The sequence below is a fragment of the Polyodon spathula genome, chromosome 13 (assembly GCF_017654505.1).
Source record: "Polyodon spathula isolate WHYD16114869_AA chromosome 13, ASM1765450v1, whole genome shotgun sequence".
In the NCBI taxonomy this organism is placed as follows: domain Eukaryota; kingdom Metazoa; phylum Chordata; class Actinopteri; order Acipenseriformes; family Polyodontidae; genus Polyodon; species Polyodon spathula.
The window spans coordinates 31,207,057-31,232,202 of NC_054546.1; the positions used below are offsets into that span (position 1 = coordinate 31,207,057).

Below are 25,146 nucleotides of genomic sequence, written 5' to 3' on the forward strand. Positions count from 1 at the left end.
AAATGTAATACTAGGTTATAACACCTCAGTGTGTAGATAGGGTCATGGTTACTATGGTGTTTAAAGTTATAAAATATCATGAGATAATGAAATAATGCAGAATTTTGAATTGAAATTGCCCCATAAAACTGGTCTGTTGCTGACACTTTCCAAGTGGTACTGAGCTTGGAAGCTGTAAAAATTCAATTCTAGTTATCATCATCATCATCATCATCAACAACAACTAGAATAAAGAGACAAATTAAAAAGCATGGCTCGGAATGCAGAATGTTTAGCAGCAAAGAGGCAAGGAAGGAGTTAAAGTGTATTCTTTCTGTCTTTCAAAAAAAAAAAAAAGAAGAGGAGGATGAAGTGACTGGGAGCATCACTGCTCTGGGATTGCTGGAAGCCTTGCATGGTTATCGTCTCATGCAGACACCCTCAGCTGGTCTGATCTGTCTATTCTTCATTAAGCAAATACGGCAAAATGGAAATGAAAACATAATAGCTATTTGATTTCTAGCAAGATATTTTGCATATTGCTTCGTAGCTGATAGTGGAATTTCATCAGCTCTTTTTTTTTCATGCTTTAAAAACTGAATTACTGAGCTGGGCTTTGCTGGAATTCTTCACATAGGGAGGAAAAAAAGGCTAGTTCTCCTCCAGATTGACTACTTACATGATTAAATATTTCCCATTTCGATAAAGAAGAAAATGTTAAGAATTCACAGTGATTTAGGTTCACTGTGTTAGTCGGGAGATAAGAAAATTAACTCCTTAATGAACAGAAGTTGCCTTGCTTGATAACGGGAAGGTTCTGGCTGCAAAATCTTTGCGCTACAAAAAATAGCTTGCCATTGATTTTATTTATTTATTTTTTGTATTTATTTTTTTTTTAAATCAGAATCATGGGAAAATAGCCTGCATGTCTTCAAAAACAGGTGACAAGGGCTTATTGCTAATGTCATGGCAAAAGAAAGTGTAGCAACTTCAAAGCAAATGCTGCAGAATCTGCAGTGCCTGGTAAACGGAAGACATGAACAGTGAGCCATTGAGACCCAACCAGTGGCCTGAAAGCAGTCAGTCATTCAATCATTTAGATTACACCCCTGGCAAAATTCTCCATTCCTTCAGTCTCAAATACTCTGCCTACATCAACATTGCAGAATCGATCTTTTCCCTAAAACCATTTCACTAAGATGCACAGTGCAGTTCTAAAACTGCACTGCTTCGACCACACAATAATATTCAACCAAAACTAGGTTGCGGTACAGATTTCTCCAAAATACCTAAATACCTCACAAATAATGAAAATTAGCCAAATACTTAGAAAATGAAAATCGAAAATTAAAAAGCGGATTTAAACTCACAGAAGCAAAGGCGTTAGAAACAGGTTTTCACAGTTTATTCCATGTAACTGCCACCATCGTGAGTTGGTGAGATTGCCCGCAGTCCTAACTGAGGTACCAAATAAAACGATTCAATCTGCTGCTGATGGAAATGAACATTTCTGATTTGAAATAGCTTTCAAGCCAGTTCCAGTGGTAGAGGGAAACTAACAGAAAAAAACAAAGCACAGCAGGCCCATTCTACACACTACTTATATTATCCAGGGCTGAAACCTCTGATCCCCCTGTAGAGAAGCAGACCCTGTCCTAATGGTTTGTTTGAGCTGGACAGTGATCCCATACAGCTCTCTGGGGTTGCACAATCACTTCCTCGTTGCACTTGGACAAGAAACTGTGCCAGTGGTTTTGTTGTGAATAATCTTGCCAAAGTAGTCTTAACTGCAGCAAAACTGAAACTAAAACTGAGCAAGCTGTGACAAAGATAGGGCTAAAGTGTTCTATTTTGATGGCATGACATAAAGTTAAGAGAAATCTACTCCAAAAAGGTAGAGTCCTTAATGCTTTATCATAAACTGTCCTAGCTTTTGTCATCTCCAGTGCTGTTTTCATGGCTCCACTCATCATTTCAGAGTTGAACTATACAATTACAATGTATTTCTTTATTAAAAATAAGATTTTTGCCCTTTGAATAGCCAAAAGACATTTACAGCAACTACACCCTGCAAAAAGCATAGCTTCTTTAAAAACCCTTCATTTTGTCTTTTTATAGTTGTCACTTTAGGTATGCTGTCTAAACTGAATATCATATTTATTACTTTCCCCAAAATAAATAAGTCTACTAGCTTGAACAAAAACTTTGCCCACTTGTGGTCCAGGCCAGTGGTTTTCATCCTTTGTCACCATTTATCTTCAACAATCAAGGTTCGTGTTTCATCCAGCAACTGAATTTGTATTCAAACAAGCTTGGTTTTCCATTAAAACAAAACAACTAAAATCACAACTGCCACCGCTACAGAGGGGGCAGAAATTAATTGTATTGGATTAACAGCAGTGGTAGGAAACATCAGCACTGCCATGCCAGTACTTTGTTCCAGTCATGTCCTATTAAAATAAACCCTTGGTCCTGATTATTTTATTGCACCAGTAAAACCTGTCATGGAAAGACACTCCAGAACCATGAGATAGAGAACTACAGATACAAGTGTTTTGATAAAAGTTACATGGGATTGTAGCCTATTTCTTCTTTACCTCATGGATTCTAGTCTAGTCAAAAATGAAATCTAGCTAGTATATCTGTCTGAGTAAGTTAGAGTGAGGAGGCAGTGTAATTACTTTACTGTTCCTACATTTCACTTAAACTCCAGACTTGGTAAAAGGAAATACAGCCCCATACAAATACGTTATTATCTGTATCTGAAAGTTTCTGGTTTTGTGTGTGAATGTGGCTTGCAAAAATAAATAAATAAATAAATAGAAGATTTTCGCTAATTATCTGATCGATTCACTCCAATTAAATACATTAACTGACCTCAACAGCTGAACAATCAACCTTTTCATAGAGGTCTTCTTGTTCATTATCAGTGAACAAAAAAAAAAAAAAAAAAAAAAATTGCCAGCCTGCCAAACTCGAGACCCTGGACTATCCAAGTCAGGCATGCAGACAACAGCGAGGTGATAAGGGGGGCTGATAACAGATAGAAAATAGCAGCAGATTTAAACTTTCCCACCAGCCAGGGATCAGGAAGAGACTGAAATGGAACCAACTACTGCTCAAAAGCATCCTATCTCCCCACACAAGGCCACCAAGCAGGGCTCACTATATCCGCAGCCCTTTAATACATCAAATAATACAACAGAAGAGAAACATTTTACATTTCTCACATACCTAAGAGCTTATCTCAAGCAACTTATCTCATTTGTGTTAAATGTATGTTTTTTAAAATGCAAAAAGCACAGGGCTTTAAGTTGTTTTTAGAAAGCAATATTACTAACCAATAACAAAGCTTGGTTCATGGTCACACTCACTAAGTGTGCAGCTATCACGAAAAAAAAAAAAAATTTAAAAAGGACCCTGTGGAAAATTACCTACATTACATACAGCTTTTGCATTGTAAGAAGCTCTGGGCCTTGTGTTGTTCTATAGTCTAACAGTCCATTGTGACCATTCTTGAAGGTCTTTCTTGGTCTGTGATATCCACAGCCCCTATGTCTCAGATTTAAATTGCCATCAAATTACAAATTAATATTTCATTACAGGTCATACAGCTCCACACCTGCACTGCTGAACAAATAAGTGTGGGACATACAATTTGAGAGCTTTTGTGAACAGGTTTTACTACGTAGTTTAATATACAATCAGATGAAAATGTATTACATAAAGCCTAAAATGTAATACTAGAAGACTAACCTAAATTAACTTTAAAGCATCTGTTTAGGCAACACTAAAACAGGAATTTTAGAACCTGGAACTGATTTCTGTTCCTTTTAGAAGGGTTTATTTTTTCCTGCTACAAATAGAAGGGAGAAGTCTTAACCAGTTTAAAGTTGGCTACTCATTTTCAAAAGGAACTAGCATTAAAATATATAAAACATTTTGTAATGTGAAACATGAATATGTCACCTGTTAAAACATTTTCTTAATGAACTACTGAGGTTATTTTTTACTAATGATTGAGCATTTAAAAAAAAAGTTAGAAAACAAGAAAACAATTCAGAATAATTTAAAAAGCTACAATCCTTAGGGATTAAACTTTAACTATGGCCATCCGAATAAGGGTTTAAAAAAAAAAAAAGTATCAAGTGACAAACAAGTTGATAATGATAACCATTATGCTGTGTTTGCGTTAAATATATGCACACAGACATAGTTTAGATTATTCTGTACTCTTTTAAAAGATGCCAAGGTTAAAATTACAAACTATACTTGCGGTTTTCTTATTTTATCCCTCTGGCTTTCAGAAAAATGGCAAATGTTATACTTTTTAAAAGAATAAACAGCTGAGCAGTAAACAGTTAATCGTGTTGATTTTATCCTCTTGGTTCCCAGCTCTCTTCCATGAACTTGACCCTGAAGCAGCGGGAGGAGTGATCGTGATGGAATGAAGCCGCCTCACAAACAGGTCACCCCACAGCGTTACTGCGCTTGACAGAAAACAGAAGAACACTCTTTTCTTTGTGTCTCAATGCGGCCTTCAGACGCATATCGAGACTCTGACCCTGAAATCATCTTCAAATTAAACTACAAAAAATATATCTCAACAGATGCTTTACATCAGACTAAATAACCTTAAATGGCTTGAGGGAAAACAAAATCGTAATGAAATGGACTTAATTTTGACAAGACGGGATATTTGTATGATTGCAGCAATTACAGGAACTATCCCTGCCCAAGTAGCTACTTCCAACTTTTTATGCAAATACAAATAATGCTTGTAAATCATGAAAGGCAGTGTCGAGATCAAACCAAATGGATGCAAATACAATGCCAATATGACATGGTGCCACTGGCAACCTCATGCATTGTTCTGCACTTAAACCACATTTATAACAGTAAGGGAGCCTTTACAATTATCTAAAATAAAAAGGAAGCCACCAGAAAGTGAGATTTTTACATGTGAAATACCTGTCACCTATACATTGGTCATTCTCTTGTTTATTTTTGAGAAATGCACAAAACACAGCAATCCAATTTTTGTCTTGAACTACCTATTCAAGCTGGACGTCAATTTATCAAACACCCAGCTTTTAATAATTTTACCTGGGTATTGCCACCTGTTACACACTCTAGAAGCAGCTGATTTCATGTGAAACACTTGACTCAAGGATGCCAAAAAACTGGAAAATAACTCCAGTGCTGTGCAATGTGTTTCCTACCTTTTTTCCTAAACTTTGCATTTAGTTTTAGCAGGGTTTCAGTAAGGAGTATTCAGGTACACAGGCATGTTACCAAATGACTTACTAGCGTGACCTAGGTAATTATGGTCATTCCAATAGTTTAAAATATTAAAAATCTGTCTGTATTCTGAAGCCAGTGACAAGGCCAACAGCATTAATCTTTCAAGAAAAAACACCAGTTAAATTATGGTTTTGAATTCAAATATATTGTTCCTCTTTGATAATTTGGCTTTACATCTGTTTGCAGTTTTAACCAAGGCTCCACAGACAATAACTGTTAAAAACATGTGGGGAGGTGCGCCGTTTTAAATGTTATCAGTGTCACGCTGTATAGAGATTTTCTGAATGCTGAGATAGGAGTGAGTGCATTTAAAAGGGGATAAAGAGATACACGCTTAAATATAACCTATGGATACAGAGAAGGGGTATTGCTGCATTACTGTAGAACATTAGTTGAATCCCAATATGGCCAAAATCATAGTAAAGACTGAAGAAATATGTGATAATAGTTCATATGGTTTCAAATCCCCCTGGTTATTTAGAATCATTTGACACTATGCTCCAAATCCTATCCATCAACGTTGACTTGGAGGCAGGGCTCGAGCTTGTGCTCATGCACATTGGTCTTTGATGCTGGGTAAAGACAATGTTTTAACTGATGGATCTGATTAACAACTGGGAGTCCTAATTCTTTCATTAATTACATTCCCAGACTAATGTCTAGCCTCAGTCTCCATGAGTAGTCGTTTTCTATTTAGCAGCACCTTCAAGCCTGCAGATAATTTTAATATCAGCCTGGTGTGGATAGCTGATAATGCTGGAGACTGGGCCCAGTGGACTCAGCCTTGGCAGTACCTGTCTCTAATTAGTAACCATTCTCCATCAAGATAAGATAAACTGAACCTGACCTTTCTATTTGGTTTCCATGGCAATGAGCCCTTCTCATTTTGATACTATTTTAGTGATTAAACAGCAAATAGCTGGATGATGTGAAGTGCAGATAAGGGCAATTAATAATGGTGTTTGGTTTGGGTGGGAGGGGCAGACATGTCAGAAGGACCTTGTGAATGGGCTTGGCTACACTATTATGAATAATGCAAATCTAAGATGAGTAAGCCAGTTACTGGCATTCCCAGTCTCTCATTTACTCATTATTCAGAGGAAAAAACCTGCTAATTTCCCTGGGAATGTACTATAATGTGTGAGGCAACTTTTTGCTTCCATTTTGCTCCTATTGAAGGCAATGTAAAGTCACCTTCAATATCAAGTCCACCATCAGCAGTTACAAACTTATCAAGCCAGTGTTAAATTACATTTCTAATAAGGCCACAATGGAACTCAATCCTATAGTATTCAATTATATTTATTAATATATATTTGCTGGAAGGTCACCCCACTATTAAGGCCATATTTTCTTGGTCACTTGATGACAGCTCTTGTAAAATAAGAGGCACCCTACACACAGCTTAACTTATAGCATGAACAGCACCAACAAAAACAAGGCAGTTTTTCTACATTTTTGGAAATGTACATTATGTAACATTTTAGCACAGTACAAGACAGACACCAATTGTCTGAATGTCACATACTGTATATAAAAAAGCAGCAACCACATGCATTACAGGTCAAGTAGGGACAAACAGATAATCAGAAACCAATGCAGTCAATCAAAGTCCATCATTGGCGCTGTTTCTTAACTAATTACCCAACAAACTATTGTAACACTTTTCAAATCCTTTCCTTTTCAAATTCTGAGATAGATTTGTCTCCTTTTTTAAGTCCAACTTAATTGCTGGCCTTGTCTAGGGGCAAACCAGTTAAGGTTTTGTGCAAAGTATGAGTAACAAAATGTTTGAACTTCTTAATTCATCTTTTGATGACTAAAACAAAGGCTGGTAAGGTCACATGCAAAAAAACAAAACAAAACAAAAACATCAGCAGTTTTACAGACGAAAGGGTGTTATTTTAATGAGGTTTGTTTTAGCACCTTTACCAAGATGCGAGTAGTTTCAGGCAAACAGTGTGTGAATAACAGACTTAGACTTTTGATAATCTTTTTTTGTTAAACAATCACACAGCAGATGCTCACTTTTCCACACTCCTCTCTAGACAGGCGTTTGGTTTTGATAATCAGGTGTTTAGGAGAAATTTTGTTTTCACATAATGTTTTTTGGTTTTGGTTTGTTTATTTTTTCAATCCATTTTTTTTATCATACTTTACCGTCATTTTCTTCTACCCAATTTGAAATGCTCAGTTCCATCTCAGTTCCGCTGCATCTAACTGACCAATTCAAAGGCCTGAAGGTCAACAAGGGACCTCTTTTCTCAAGCACCTCTTTCCACCTGTCAAACCTAAACAATGAAAAATGCCATGCTGCTTAAAAAGGAAAGAGCCAAACCTTTGAAGTCTCTATATGGACACATTTGGCATATAACCGGTAAGGTCGCTGAAGCACAATAAGGTGAACCAGATTGTAATGCCCTGCAGCGTCACTTGTAGGTCTCCATACTTACATGACTTGTCCTGCACTCTACTAGGTGAGCCTTGGGTCCCGCTAATCCACTCTGTGATGCCATTTTCCAGCAAAAAATTGTACCGAACGTCTGAAATATGTTGATAATCCTATCAAAAGTATGGCAGTGCCATAAACTTTGAGGGTGTTTTCCTTCCTCAATTTGTGAATGACCTGAGAGAAAGCTAAACCCAAACTCAAGATCAGGCACCTGTTTTGAGAGCAGGAGATGATACCTCAAAAGGCGACAGGTAGCCTTGCAGGGCTGGGTAACCCTGCAGTAGGCCCAGTGCCACCTGCCTCTACCCCTCCCCCCTCCTCCCTCAGCCCCCAGCAAGTGTATACATAGTCCAGGAATAGAAAAAGTGATGAAAGAGGGACAATCTGGCAGACATACAGTATCAGGTAACTAAAATCAACGTCAGCTATTCTAACAGCCTGGATTAGGTAATGTTGTGTTAACTTTGCCCTAGACTGAATGGCATGCTGTGCAGACTCTGATCACGCTGATTAAGTACATGCTAATAGAAAAGTAAGAAAGTCTTGGTCATTATACTGTTTCTATTTGGAATAACAGTTATGGCTGTAAATTTAAGTATACAGTTCAATGCAAATTTAAGTATACAGTTCAATGTAGGAGGTTTGCACAGAATAAGAGAAATTGCATTATATTAGAGTTTGTTGGAATGATACTACATTATTATAGATAGCAATGCAAGCGACGTATATATTTTTTAAAGATACTTGTGACCACCATGAGATCTAAGTGAATTACTACTATATTAATTACCATAATATACACAAAATAACAAAACTGTAATAAAAGAAGTGGAGACTGGGGTGAGGAAGCCTGAGAAAATTAGGTTCTGATATCTGAGTGATGGGTTTCAAACAGGGCCTGATCCTTCTGCCAAGTTCATATCCTATCTATCAAGGGTGTAGTTACTTAACATTCATCACTGCTGAACTCTAAAACTTTATCAGCTCCCAAGCACGGCGCCATCGCCAGACCCGGCCATTCTCCACTCTCAGATAGGCCTGATAAAACAGTGATAGATTACAGGAGATTGTTTTACTTCAGGGGACACAGCTACTAATACTAATACTGACTTCACATCTGAGAGAGAGAGAGAGAGAGAGAGAGAGATAACACAAATCTAACAAAATCTAAAAAAAAAAAAAAAAAAAAAAAAACATTATAAAAGATAAAAGAAAAGAGCTTTTGTACGGACATCGTGGTGTCTTTCACCTGCTAAAGCAGATGGAGAAATGTGAAGGGGTTTGCTCTTCCTGTGCGACATGATTTAAAAGCGGAAACAATGAGAAGGGACAAGACAGAGGGAATCTCTTGTCAGAAGATTAACAATTTCAATCACTTTCTAATTGTTAAAGTGAGTGACAACCCCCCACGGAAAGCTGATGATAAAGCTATATTAGTGTGAGAGCGTATAAGACGCGATATCGCGTACTAGACATATAGACGTGTTCGTTAAATTTACCCTTCCTCTCGAACTTACAGGACTTACACTCTGCCGGGGTTCTGAGTGTACATTTTCTCAAAATTACTTGTACACGTCGCTGTGATTCTTTGTGACATTGGAGGACCTGGAAGAAAAATATGTTTCTGACTTGTTTACAACAAATGTTATATATATATATATATATATATATATATATATATATATATATATATATATATATATATATATATATATACACTTTTTTTTTTTAAAGTTATTTATTTTTTGTTCCATTTTGAGTCTGGGCTACAAATAACCTACTGCTGGATGGGAAGCATATCAATTGGGTTCACTGCAACCAGTTCAGCTTCAGCAATGTAAACAAAGTGGACAGTAAACACATATCAATGAATTATATTTTAGTATGTGTGCATCTCTAAGCAAAACAACAGAGTGGAAAGTGACCTTCGATTGCGGCCAGGGTCAATTGATAGCTGTGAAATGAAGGCCAGGAGTCTGCGAGGGGTGCTGGATCCGAGTGTAACTTTCAGCACATCACAGAGATCTGTTATGTCTCAATCTAAAGCATGTAGAAGAATAACACATGATAGAAGTGCAGGGAGATTAACACACACCACAGATTCTCAGCTTTGTTATCAAACTTGATAAGCACCCAGACAGTTAATTTAAATAAAAACCCATATGGTAGGATAAACCCCCATTCCACCTTCCTTTAGTGCTTGCCAAGATATGGACCACCTTGGTGATTAGGGATTACCCCAAAAATACCAGCATGGCAATTAAAATCATACTTATCACTATCTATAGATGACAATTACTGCATCATTTTCAGAATACTGCATGTCATCCCCCTACTGGATCCTATAAGTAGCAACTACACTTCAAAATGTGGTAGAGTTTCATCTCAAGCACAGTAACAAACAAATTCTAAACATGCAAGCCCTCCTCCCATATAGGGCTTGGGCAATGCCACCGGGAAAATACTGACAGCTAACTTTCTGTTAAGTTAGACTTCTTGTGACTTCGGTCAAGAACAGTTGTAGTTAGTTCTCAGTCAGAACCAAAAATATTCATCCAGGTTTATTGGCTTTTAAAGATTTTTTTAAACAAGTTCTTCGGAACACCGTGACTTAATATATTTGTAAGGATACACTTGTCTTGCAAACAAATATTGCCTGAGGCAGGAAAAGTTAGACCTATGACAAAAATATATAGAAGGACAGAGCTTATTAACATGCCGTTTTATCTACAGTCTAGTTTAGCAAATGAACGGTATGAGATTGAGGGAATACATAGTACCAGGAACCCAGGGTTTTTTGTTTCCTGGGATTTACTGATTTACCAATAGGTTCCCATGAACCACAGTTCTGGTACCTCTCCTATAGTTAGTGCTACTTCCATATTGAGTCATTAAAATAGGATAAAATTATAAGAAACTGAAGGGCTGATTTGAACAACTTATACCTTGTGTGGGACAGGCCACAGTATCAACTACACACAATGTTTTAAATTCCAACTTAAATGATTGCAGATCGACTCAAGAAAGCTAGTAAATAAGACATTTTAAATTACTAATACAGCAATTGACTGCAGAATGCTAAACAGTCCCTTAATCCATACAGTAGGATGTGCAAGGTTGCAGATTCAATTTTTAATCTAAGTGTTTTCACATACACACAGGCAGTTTATCAGCACTCCAATGGAGAGTTTCTCATTATAGAGTGCTTGGCATGAAGATTCCCAGTTTGGTCAATTAAATACACCATTAACCCCATCATTAAAAGACATAAACACCATTTGAGCAGCTACATCTCTGATGAAAACAACAGTAATGAGACACTCCTTCCATTCTTGTGGAAGGTAAAGTCATTCAGCTTCGGTCCCTCCTTCCGGCAACAATATCATCTCCTTATTATTCATATAACAAAACCTAAAAGTATGCATTGAAAGAAAAAAAAAAGGCTTGTCTTTATGATAGGTCTCACTACTCACAACACCTGTCTCCAATGATGTATTTTAACAAATATTCAGAATACAAAAATCAATGATTACCAGACATCCATAGTGGTGCAACAATTCTCGGGTTCTGTTGAAGTGGTTACTGCCTTAGTAACCGGCATTGCAGTTTAGTGAAGAATCAAGCAGGCCACCTTATCTAATACAACCAGCAACCACACATCAGCCTCTGAATAACTAAGTACAGCACAGGATTTTCAGTTTAGCCTGCGAGGGGTTAAGTAACGTAACACCCAAGGAGTCAATCATTCTCTATCTCACTGGAAAGGAAAGCAATTCATCCTGTATTTGTGACAACCTCATTTGCAAAGAAAAAAAAAACTTTTATTTTTTATGTTAACATTTTATCGGAGGCCCATGAATAATCTATGCAGTATTTTTTTTTTTTTTTTTTTATTGTTCCTGGCATTTTGGTGGAGTGAGATAAGAGTAAAAAAAAAAAAAAAAAAACAACAGAACAGCTTAGAGAGTGAAAAAAGAGAAAGATAGATAACATTGATATAAACTCCTGCACAAAACAGCGCGTTGTAATCTCAGCTTTTTATCTTGTTTTTTTTCCCCCCTTCATACAGCCCAACTGGAAGGGACTACTGCTCTAAAAATGAAGTTTGCAGGTTTAGTATCAAATTAACCTTACGCAGTGGCTTTTAGTTGGCTTTTAAAGTGAATAATTCACAACTTCTGAATAAACCACCACTGCGGTGAATGGAAGGAATATCTTGCATTAAAGGAAGAAAACCTGGTAGATAACAGGAGATTCCAAATCTTTCATTTCATTGACTTTAATATTCATATTAGAGGTCACAAATGTTTTAATTGTTAGAAAGATAAAACTGTTTGTGAACACTATGGAGTATGATACATACACTGAGTGTACAAAACATCAGGAACACCTGCTCTTTCCATGAAATAGACTGATGAGGTGAATCCAGGTGAAAGCCATGATCCCTTATTGATGTAACCTGTAAAATCCACTTCAATCAGTGTAGATGAAGGGGAGACAGGTTAAAGAAGGATTTTTAAGCCTTGACACAATTGAGACATGGATTGGGTATGTATGCCATTCAGAGGGTAAATGGGCAAGACAAAAGATTTAAGTGCCTTTGAACGGGATATGGTAGTAGGTGCCAGGCGCACCGGTTTGAGTGTGTCAAGAACTGCAACGCTGCTGGGTTTTTCACGCTCAAAAGTTTCCCATGCATATCAAGGATGGTCCACCACCCAAAGGAAATCCAGCCAACAGCAGGCCGTGGTCGAAAATGGCTCACTGATGAAAGAGGCCAAAGGAGGCTGACACGAATTGTGCAGAGTAACAGATGGGCTACAGTTAGTCAACTGACAGTCCAGTACAACATTGGTGCCAAAAGACACAAAAAAGAATGCACAACTTGTTGTACCTTGACACGAATGGGGTATGGCAGCCAACGACCTAACACAGTTCCACTTCTTTCAGCAAAACACAAGAAACTGCGGGTGCAGTGGGCTAAGGAAGGAAAACACTGGACACTGGGGGATTGGAAAAACACTGCCTGGTTCCTGCTGTTTCATGCTGATGGGAGGACTAGGGGATGGAGAAAACCACATGAGTGCATGCATACATCATGCCACGTGTCAACATTGCAGGCTGGTGGTGGTGGTGTGATGGTGTGGGGTGTGTTTTCATGGCACACATTCGGCCCCTTGATAAAACTGGAGCAACGTTTGAATGCCACAAGATATCTGAACATCATTGCCAAACAGGTGCATCTCTTCATGGCAGCAGTGTATCCATCTGCTAATGGATTTCTTCAGCAGGATAATGCCCACAAGGCTAGGATTGTCCAAGAATGGTTCCACGAACATGACAGTGAATTCAGCTTACTACAGTGGCCTGCCCAGTCACCAGATCTCAATCCAATTGAGCATCTGTGGGATGAGACTGAACGAGCTATTCAGAGTACAGATCCACTACCAGCCAACTTGACACAACTGTGGGAAGCATTGCAGTCAACATGGGCCAGCATCCCAGTGGAACGCTTCGACACCTTGTAGAGTCCATGCCCCGACGAATTGAGGCTGTTCTGAGGGCAAAAGGGGGTGCAACTCAATATTAGGAAGGCGTTCCTAACGTTTTGTACACTCAGTGTATATATATATGCATTAATACTCCTTATATCAGAAACATGGTACAAATAAACAATCATCGATTTAATCAACTTTATATTATGCAATTGAGATCAAAATAGATCAAATTCCAGACTGGAAATCTTTCACTTTCAATACACTGTATGGAGCAAAAATAGCCCGATCATAAAAAAATACTGAATGATCAGGTAAGGATATTTTGGGAAGTGTTTACCAACATGTGCCAGACAACCCACAGTAACACTGTACTGTATGTGCACACAAGTTGTGTGCATTGAGACAAAAATACACCTTATGAGTTTTAATGGTAATATGGATCTTAAAAGGATTGTAACATAAAATAGAAAATTTCATTTAGCAAAACTTTTTAAAATTGCAATGGATTTTATTATTTTTTTTAAATGATACAAGTAAGATTTATGTGGTCTGTCAAACTAATACCATATCCCCTTTAAGTCTTGGAAGAACATCGTCTTGTACCCCATAGACGATGAAAACATCAAAAGTTACAAAATATACCCTTTCCTCAGCATTCCTCATAGAAAAATGTAGGTACAGTATAAAGGTACATAAGCTGTACTGCACTACAACCTACATTGACCTACACGCTCATTAAAACACTTGGAAAGAAAGCATACAAAAAGGAAGATTACAGATTTAAACAGGAGAGTTTTTCTCCCTCTGTCGCTCCCTTCCAAAGAAAAAAAAACATAATTTATCTGTGTATTATCAAGAAAGGCAGACACTTTAATCAGTGAGCTATGAAGTCAGTATTTCCATTCTTATCTTTTAGAGGAGTGGAAATGGAGAAGATATAGGGCGCTTGGAGCTGATGGGCGGAGGGGAATGATAATAGGGGGAGCGGCCAGGCTACTGGCCGCTCCGTCACTGCTATCGGCACCATTATCAAGCCCTTATCAATTCAACCATCACTGTGCAGTAATAGAGCCAGTTCAACTTTCTGCATAATCATACACCACAAACCTGGATGAGAGGCCTGGACTGGAGGGAGGGAGAGAGAGAGAGAGAGAGAGATAGTAACAGGAGGACTGTTAAAGGAGGAAGAAGTAGCTCTACAGTAGAAGAGAGGAAAGGAATGGCAGAAGGGAAGACTATGAAAGGATTATAAAAGGGAAATGCAATAATGTTTAAAGGAGTGAAAATTCCATGTTTAATACCAACAGTACACTGGCACCGGCTTAGTCTCACTAAAACCAAGACAAACAATAATACATTTAGTATACAAAACAGTTGTGTATACATATTAGACCTAGATGTATTGTATCCATAGGTTTCTGGGCAAACTCCAGAGTAAGCTACTATACTGTACCTACACTCGACCTGGGGGCGTGGGGGTTGGGGGGTTGTCTGTAGAATATATATCTAATTCTGGATACTACTGTATTGTCAATGGCATAGCTACAACATTCCAAAGATCAACTTCTCCAAAAAGGAGTAGGCTCTAAGGACACATAAGCTTAACAAATCCAGCGAGTGTGGAGTTTTTTGTGACAACAACAGCATTAGAGCATAGTCTGCATCATCAAAGTGCCTATCAATCAAAGAAATACATTTTAAAACTTGTAAACTAGGTCTCATCCCTCTGAATAGATTAATAATAAAAAACTAAAAAAGCTGGTAGAAGTAGTAATATCAGTGGCCATTTTTGTATATGGTTAGTGACTTAAGCAAAAAAACCTCTTGGATTGTTTCAGACAATCATGTTCCCTGTATAGTCAATATCCCACAGGTAGATGTACTCTAAAAACCAACAGGCCTTAAAATGCACTTAAAACAGCAACATAAGTTATAAACAGCCAAAGTGATCCAGCCCAAAACATAACCTAAAAACATAAACTGTCTTCATAGACGCACACACACAAAAAAAAAAAAAAAAAACTACTTATAGGGTTTTGAATAGCATTAATATCCTCCACAGCCGTTACTACTTGGAGATTATTGACCTTGTCTTTCATACAATGAATTCAATTATCTATATATTTAAATCTGATTGGCTGTAGGTGGGACGCACGCAGAGTATGCAACTGGAAGCTCCTGGTATGACAAAGTAGACTGACTGAGCCCACTGCACGGCTCAAAGCAGGAACAGACACTGCACAGGTCTCTTGCTCTGAGTAAACTGCAAAGAGACTACAAGCTTTGAATGAGTGCAGCCCACAATATCCTAAACCACGACGCCTGACCATTCAGTTGTGCAATTATAAATGCCTGTGTGTCTGTCATGAGTACATACATAGAAATAAACAGTACAAGTATGCTTGTGTGCATTTATAGATGTATAAAACAGACAAAGCAATGTGGGCAGGGTTGTCATGTCAGAAAACCCAATTGCAAAGGCTAGATCTCAGTCACACACCAGCAGCTCTTTAATGTCCCTTCTCTTTAATGTCTACAGCTCTACAACATGTTTCCACAGTTCTCCCAATAAACTGTCCTGACCTGGCTACATGAAGGGCATATAAACTGACAACTTGTGACGAGCCTAAGGATCTTTCACACCTGATGGGCATTATTAAATACCTTTATTGTTTCCTTGCTTTCCTGTTCCTCATATAAACCCCACCACCACCACCACCACCACAGACATCGATGACAAAACAAAATAAGAGGTTCCATTGCAGTGGCATCTGTTTCCTTTTACTTGGAAAGAACCAACAAGACTCAACTCATGCTGTTTATTCATTGAAACCACTTCTCAAAAAAAAAAAAAAAAAGGGAACTCTAAATCCTCTAAATAAATATTTGTGTAAGATTAATACCAAAATAGTTTCACGGTTCACTACCCCCTTCTTTATTTTTTTGTAAATACACCTTGTTATAATCTGTCCCTTAAAAACTCTGAACAGGTTATAAAGCAATACAGTCGTGGTTTTATAAGACAAACCACACCTTGTATGTTCTCTTAGAAATGGTTTCTTAAAAAAAACTAAACTAAATAATTTTCACTGTCACTCATAAATCATCTTATGATGTGCAGTTGTGCAAAAAAAAAAAAAAGGACTGGGTTTAAGACAAGATTGCACCTCCCCAAGTCAATTAAGGCTAAACCCGGTAGCAGTTATGGATATCTTATCGTAACTAAACATCATACAGCATCAGTTTGCAATAACTCTGCTGATGCACTGCTTCCTCTTGAATTCCGACTGGAAATGAGCCTAAACAGATACATCTGGGCTTCTTTATCCCAGGGCACCTAAATTCCAGACAAGGTGCACTAGTACCCAGCCAATTACTGGTGTCATGCCCTGGAGCGGGTCAAATAAATCATGAAAAAACACAGCAGTTACAACATCCATGTTCAAAATGTCCAATCTAGTGAAGGCATCACTTGGGTCCTGGACTTCAGTCCCAGCTTGATGAAGATCCCAAAGTACAAGACTTAACAGGAGGGGAAAGCCACAGATGGGGGACTGACAGTGTGCCTCCGGGTAGCCCAAACATTAATATGGCAGTACTGGAAGTCTCAGATGGCCAATGCCAAGTTAACAAACCTGATGTTATCCTGGTTTGGCTGGTGGCATCAAGGAATGTGTAAAACAATTACCAAATAAAACATACTGCTACGAAGGCAAACTTTGTAGTCAAGACGGCATACTGTAGTGAATCGACAGATATAAAGGCACACTAGAATAGAAGTATATATATATATATATATATATACTAATATAATAATATAACTATAATTATAATTAATTATAATAATTATAATATATAATTATTATTTCACATCTATTAAACAATAACATTTTCGACAAACTTATTATTTCCAGTGTTCCTGCTATCTATAAAATAAGGCATTTGGTAGTAAAGGAAGACCGTAGTCATATTAATTTTTCCTAATCACAAAGTGGGGGTATAAAAATGTCATGTACTAATACAGAAAGCCTATAAAATGTAGGTTTCACTCTGACCTTTTAATCTAAATAGAGTAGATTTACCCGACGGGACAGCTGACCAAATGCGTAATTCTATTTGCAGCTCCAGTTGTCTCAATATACAATTAGTTAATAAACTTTTATAGAAATAATTTAAGTGTCTACTGTGTAGAGAAACCTAAATGTTTTGTAATTTACATAAAATATAATGTGTTGTACAGTATATGTATTTGTATACATATAAAAACACAGTCCCTTATGTAAGCAGAGCTAGCTTAGCCACAAACATGTTAAAATGACAGCTTGTCAGTTGTGGCCAAACATTTCTCGATACCAGCATGCTTGATTTTCACTCAAGAATGCCCTCAAGACCCTTTTAGAAAGACTGTTATTGGATGGAGATGTTTGGTAGTTGTGCTGTGAAATCATAAGCATGACTTAGACTAGTGACACTTGCAGAAAGCAAAACTTCACAGCGTTTCACTGCGGCTACAAAATAATGACATTACGACAGTGTAATGCAAACAAAAGGTTATCCTATAAAAAGATTATGAACTTTTAGATGCATGCATAACATCACACACACAAATATGTGTGATAGCAGTAGTTGCAGACAGTAGTTTATAGTAGGGTGCAATTGTGTAGCTGTACCCTTCTGTATCTAAACTACCTTGTCTTCTTGTTGCAGTAAACACTATTTGTATTAGCCTGCTGAAACCTGACTTCTGAAGGAACCTGATAGAGTTTATGTCCTTTAACACTTTACAGACATCAAACCAAGTGACACTGCCAGCTCTACAATCTATCTTCATCTTTGTTTTTGGGTGTTTTGACTGCAAATCAGCCATGAGGTAGTGGTAGGTAGATTTCAGTTGCTTTAACACTTTCTTAACAGGCTTCACTCTGGTTACAATCTGCTGTTATCACCCACATATACAATGTAAAGAGTAGTAGGGGACCCACAAGTAGATTGTAAGCTGCTGGGTAGGGATCGTTCTGCTCCTGGATTGTAAATCACAAGTGATGAAGTGACTCTCAGCCAGTAACTGTGCTCATAACAACCCTGTAGTCTAGACTTGACATCCTAGCTGGCCATATAGCTGAGCAGTTAAACAAAGGAATCAGGTTCACTGTTGGATTTCACTAAAGGAGGCCTGGGATTCAACCTAGTTGAGGACACAAGTGAACCGAGTTTGGTAGTCCTGTGGAGATTTCTTTTTATGAAAAGCTGGTTTCAAGGGGGCACACAGGCAGCTTGTGTTCCTATATCTAAAAATAACCTGCTGAGAATGTAAGCAATCTGGAATATGATGGAATTGTACTTTATTGTAAAATTCTACATGATTTTGGGACACTACCACTTTATAAGAGCCGAACCTTACATTGTTGGAGTATAAGAGGTACCAACCTTTTTGCCTATGAAAAATTACATACTTTGAACCATTTATTTATATAAAACTTCTATAAAACTATAAAAAATACCATCAATTGTGTGCAGTCATCTGACAACAAGGCTTTTTAAAATAGTGCATTGGTTCCTAGCTATTGCATTTCTCTCTTCTCTGGGGACTCCTTTTGGACGACATTTTCTAATTGAAGCAAAGGGATGCACCTGTATGGTACTGGTGCAAGATTGGAGTGCTCTGCTATACAGGAGATTCAAAACAAGGTTTGAAGCGTTAACAACCAGAACAGGAAGAAGCGATACATTATCAAGAAAGCATGATGATATACTATCACTCACAATCTAATATCATGAAGAATATCAGCAACACATAACCTGTTTGCTGGCTCTGCTATTTTTCTGCATACATAAGGACTTTACGATAAAATTCTGAGATAGCAATCAAGGGGTAACAAAATCCCTATCAAACTCGATCTAACACGGCATCTACAGTTAATAGGTTGTATTAGTTTTAATTAAATTAATTAACAACAATGCATGCAATGGAAACAAGCAGATTCACACCTATCATCTAATTATACAACAGCACGAATCACATTAGCAGTGGAACAGTATGCCAAAGCCCTAGTTTGCTGATTCTCTCCCGTTTGTTATTGTAGTCCAGTCTGCATGACGGAGATAAGAACTCTTATCAGAGTTGGCAATCTTTATCTGCATGGAGATCAGGCCCCAGGGCTTATCAAAAGTTCACATCGAGCTAAAAGCAGAACAAAGGCAAACACAGGCAACAAACACTGAGCAGCTGCAGCTTGACTTTCTCATGTTTCTCAAATTATACATTGAAACTTTTAGATTATTATATTAACTTCTAGCAAGTGTTTCGATATAACTAGAGGGCAGTGAGCAAATCCAACCCCGGAACGCCAGGCCCCATTTTTCTCTTATAGTGGAATATAAATTAATATAACACTACACGTTTTATCTCTTTTTTCGTCAAATCTGCAAGTAAATCCATCTTCTGTTCTATCTGTAATTCGCACAAGAACAAAGCGAGACACGTTAAAAAAAAAAAAAAAGCGACATTATCTTTTCACACATAACAAACAGAAGGAAACGCGACCTGTTTGGACCAGAGTTCACGCAAACTAATTCCACTCTCCAGCTGAAAATGGGAGAAATTGTAACGCAAAAGATTGCTCGTCTCTTTCTTTCTGTTCACCCTCTAGTCTAGGTTGCTAGGACAGACTGTCTATCTGTATTGAAAATCTTGAAGCTTCGCAGTATTGAAGCTCATATATTATCAACACTATAAATCTAACAGAAGACGGGGAGGCATGTAGCATCTAGCTGCTGTTCTCAAATCTGGCAATTTTTTATGTTATCTGAATTGCCATCCAATTCCACTTTTATCATCTTCCTTATTATTTTTTGTTCAATTCGTGGAGGTATCACAAGCCAGTCCCATAACAAAAATGGCAGCTATATGCAATTTAAATTCACATTCCATTTTTATCTTTTGCATCTGCCATCAGCGTCCCATTATCTAGTTTCGCATTTAACCGTCAGAATTATTTTTGAACTCGAAACAGGAAGCTTTGGGTTTTAGCTTTTAACAAACAGTGTCATTATTAGATTGGGTGCTAATTATCAACAGCCACGATCTCTCAGCTGATAAGAGGAGGACAGAGCAGTGAACAAAATATGTTTAGCGTCTGACAAAAGTAAAGCTAGTCTGTATGACTCATGTGTTAATCAAAATGGAAAATAATCATGCAGGGAACATTCAGTAGCGTCTTATTCAAATTCCATTGCTGTAGCATTAATAGCTTGGCCATTGAAGTCGTAAATCAAAACATTGTACAACCCTACAGAAACGTTTTGACAATTAAACACATTTTAAAGACTGTCAAAACTTGTGATTGCATTTATTTATTTTTTTGTTGTTGTTTTTAGTAACCCTTAAATTTAGCAAAACTGAGTGTTTTGTAGTTGTTACATATACAAACACGAGATGGTTTGAAAATGAGCATGGACTAATAATAATAATAATAATAAGCTGACGTGTTTGATCCGTTTCTCATTCAGAGAAAAGGGTTGTTAACTTTCAAAAAGACGGAACTTTTTACCTACAGTAATATTTGGGAAGACCACATATACCCTACGGGTTTTCTCCAGCTGCCAAGCTGTACAAAGATTTGTTTTTTAAATTAATGACAGCCACGATCAAACGTTATGAACTCACTGCAGTCCCATGCTATAAAAACGACACTTCAGAAAAGGCTTGTCAATATTTATTATGGTACAGCCCACCCCGCCCCAGTCAAACCCAACCTCCGAAATGCTGCGACTACTTATCAAGCCCGAACATCTTTTGAAACGGGAACTGAAACGCGACAGAGCGGTAGCGAAGCATTTAGCACTATTTTTTTTTAAGGCAAATTACATTTTATTTTTTAAATTGCATTAAGTGTGAGATCACGCTCCTGTGACAAAAACTTAACAACTTAACAAGAAGGAGCGCACAGACCAAGCCAAGTGTTCAAATTTTAAATAAATAAATAAATAAATACATAAGCCGAGCGCTTCAAAGCACTATAGCGAGGTAAAGAAATAGATGAAAAAGATCCAATTGTTTGTAACCGTTATCAGCGAGGGAGATCTGTTTCCCGTTTAATCAGAAGGCCCAATCTCGCTTGAAACAGCGCTGCAGGGGCAGATAGGACGCAACTCTAGCCTGGGAACAGCCTGCCACAGACAGAAAACAAATAAAAAACGATCCCATTTAAATCTCTATCGGCCATGTGATCAGATCGGCCTTATCTGTTTTTCACATCAGTCTTTTCAGAGAACAGAGAGGCTTCCAAACCAGAGTTTAACAGGAAACTGGAGCCTGCATTTCAACTGTGCTGTTCACTGTGGTGGGGAGAATACTGAGAAAAATGAACGAATACACTACACAGACATATATATGAGTTACCGTAATGTTGAATATTGTAAGGCTTAAAAAATAATAAAAATTCAGACCAGACTATCAACATTTTTAATCTTTAATCTTGAATATATTAGAAGCCGGCTGACAGCTGTTTTAATAACTGCTTTGGATCGACACAGACAGGGAAAGAAGCTCCCTTGTGTTTTGTAAACGTATTCAATATAGCGGGGTTTGCTTTCCGAGTATTGTGTATACATTGTAACCCTGCAAAAAACAAAACAAAACAAAAAAAAAAAAACACGCGAAATCAAATGAAACAGTTCATTTTGCACATTCTGCACTTTAAAGGAGTTTCCAAACAACCTCATTTAATTGACAGTTTGGCACAATATTCACGGTGTATACTTCGTGCCTTTCAGTGTCTGTCACACCTTGTTTTAACATATTTTCATTGGTTCTGACAGCCCTAGGTCGTGCTGAGAGCGCTCACTTAGCCATGACGACACTATTCTGGTTGTTTGTTTATGCTATTAACAATTAAGTAGCAAGATAACTCACAAGCCACACTAATGCACATTCAAAGTCATGCTGTTACTATGATGGCACTAAGCCTCGATGTAGTTTGAAAGTATAAGCCACGTTCCCCGTGTCATGCTTAAATAAAACAGGAACCGAGCTTTGCTTTTTAATACAGTAACAACCCCGTTAATTACTAAGACACACTATATTAAAAACATCTTTCAGAAGACCCACCGCCGTGGCAACAACACTACTTAAAGATAGTTTACTTACGTTTGATCTGTCGCGGCTTACTCTGTTTTCTCCTGGACATTGCTTCTAGGGTATTTCCTTTCTGTTTCGGTGGATGTATATTTTGGTGTGCTTACTTTAACTATAATACAGTACTGTTCAGTCGTGATATATCCTCATGTCTCGTCTTCGCTCCTGCTTAACAGTACCTGGGTGTTTGTAAGTTTCTCATAGGATATGGGTTTTTTTTTTTGTTTTGTTTTGTTTTTTTTGTTTTTTTAGATTTCAGCCTGAGTGTTGGAATCCCAGGCTTCTCTCACTAAAATACTATTTCAGACTCCTGTATCTTGCTACTGACAGGGAATCGGAGACGTACCCACCGTTGTATTTTGATGTTGCCCCGATCCACACCCACACAGTACTACAGCGCGCAGTACTGAATGGAGACCGAAAGCTCCTGCACTGAAATTGATACAGTGTGATATTGGCACACCCCTCTCTCCCTGCTTGTGACGTCACGCAGCACGCCGTGTGTATACGGTACTTTGCAGAGCGCTTTCACAAACCGACATCATTGCTCCGCCCTCGGGCGCTGAAAACATGAAACGAAGACTTAAAACAACACTAACACTGTGTAGCCCCGAAGGAAAACCTTTGTTAATAAACCAATACAGTGATTGAAAGCAATTAGTTGGCAATCAATGCAACTCCTTTTGAAATGCACTGCAAAACAATAACATACGGTAATTGAGAGCTTTTTTGGGATACTGTACTGCACAACTACGCAGCTTATACAGCTATTCCAAATCTCCGCAACAATAGTGTTATGCAAAATGTTAAAAACTACTATATATATATATATATATATATATATATATATATATATATATATATATAGACTATAGACTATATAGATATATATATGATATAGACAGACACACACACAAAATCACCCACCATTCTCGAGCAATTCCAAACGTGATCTGATTGTTTCTAAGCGTGATGCGCCGTTCTGTTCGGCAATACTGAAAACTTCGCGGTCTGCAGTTTCAAGTCAGGTGCAATCAGTCACCATTCCACATGCTTCAAGGCATTGTGGGGCTGAAGCACCGATGTACCATATATGAATTGTCCCAGTGCTCTTACACATACCTCCGTTTTTTAAATGAAACTTAAATTAGTCACCTTTAACAAAAAATATATAGCAAAGTAGCAAACAATTTACATAAGAGCAAAAAAGTGACAATAGACAAGTTCATTTCTGCAAGTACTGCAGTTCCATTAAAAGAGAAACAACTTCCACTGAAAATATTTCATATTTGGATGTCACTTGTAGGCAAAATTACCACCTTTTAGACTCTTGCTGTGATTTTAGGAATTTATTGAAAGGTGAGGAACCATGATGGCAGGCAGATGCGCACCCTCTCACAGCGCTGTAAGAGTGAGGAGAGCACCCCCAAGCAGACTGCCAATTGTGCTGAATTGTGTGGCAGTGATGTGGACTACCAACCTTACTTGTGACATCAGCCTCCAGAGGTCAAACTAAAATAAAGAAGTTAGACAAAACAAATAACTCAACTGTGATCTTGTGATCTTGACGTAACCACATTTAAATATACAGATAACAGGCACTGTTGAATAAGACAACATGTGCAGTGTATGGGACCCAGTTTATACCAAGGGGAAAAAATGCTCAAAACAACACAGCTAGGCCCAAATAAGGTATTTCTCATACTGGGTGCACTTCACTGGTGTATATCAAATTCAGGATTTTGCCCCAGTATTTATTAAAGATTCATCACAGTAAGTTTTTGCATGTAACTCTCCTGTGCTTGTATATTGGATTAGCATTTTTTTGCCAGTATCTGTATTTTTCACCCTTTAACAATTGTTGTTTCCTGTACTTTTTACGAAGATGAAAGCTTTGATTAAAAAACAATAATAATAATTCAAATCCAACAAAAAAAAAAGTCTTCCAGTTCCAAATAGATGCTGGAAAAAAAAAAAAAAAACTGTTAAAGATGGTTAGGCAGACATAATATATTTTCTACTTAAAATGACAATGGAAATAAATAAATAACAGTAAGATGTAAATATATTTTTTTGTATTATAAGTCGTAGTAGTAGTCGTTGTTGTAGAATAATAATAATAATAATATAATAATAATAATAATAATAATAATAATAATTTTCCTGGACAGGAAAACGCACTACAATAATATATCACAAATGTCATGTAATGTAATATATTATTTATTTATTAGAGATCTAGCCAAACCAAAGTTCTTAAAGCCCTGCCTGCAATAATGTTAAACTGTTTCAGACCACATTCTCTAATTGCAATTCTGAGTTATTACTTTACATAAGCAAACACAATGGTGGGTTTTATAAGCACACAAGAGAGAATTGTGGGAGTAGTTACTGTAAGTTTTATTTTTACTGAAACTCACTGTAAAACACTAAGCACAGAGCATCTCCTGACCCCCAGTTAAGTCAAAAGAGGGGGGAAAAAGTGTTATCTTGTTGGCACCTATTCAGCAATACTGCGCTTTGTTTTCATCAGACTTCTTCTTTTACTTGCAATGATTAACGCAGGCATCATGACAGCATTTATCAAAACATGATAGTCTACTCAGCAATCAATTAATAGTGAACACGTTGCTATAGTCTTTTTATCTCAGTACCCTTTCAGTTGTTCAGATAGATATGTTTGCAAGGATTGGTCAGACTCTTATCCTTATAAGGACTCAGATAAAGAGTTTTTTGCAATAGATTGCTGTTGATAAGTGGAACACCATGGCTTCTAA

General features: G+C 37.5%; 1 protein-coding gene across 1 annotated transcript in view; it reads right to left on the bottom strand.

Moving 5' to 3' along the window:
• LOC121325802 (zinc finger protein ZFPM1-like) overlaps window positions 1-22,790 on the bottom strand; it is an 82,226-nt gene extending 59,436 nt beyond the window's left edge. Inside the window, exon 1 of the mRNA XM_041268853.1 lies at window positions 22,382-22,790. Within this exon, the coding sequence (XP_041124787.1) occupies window positions 22,382-22,421 (40 nt within the window). The 5' untranslated portion in view covers window positions 22,422-22,790. The remainder of the gene's footprint in view (window positions 1-22,381) is intronic.
• Between the last annotated feature and the right edge of the window lie 2,356 nt (window positions 22,791-25,146).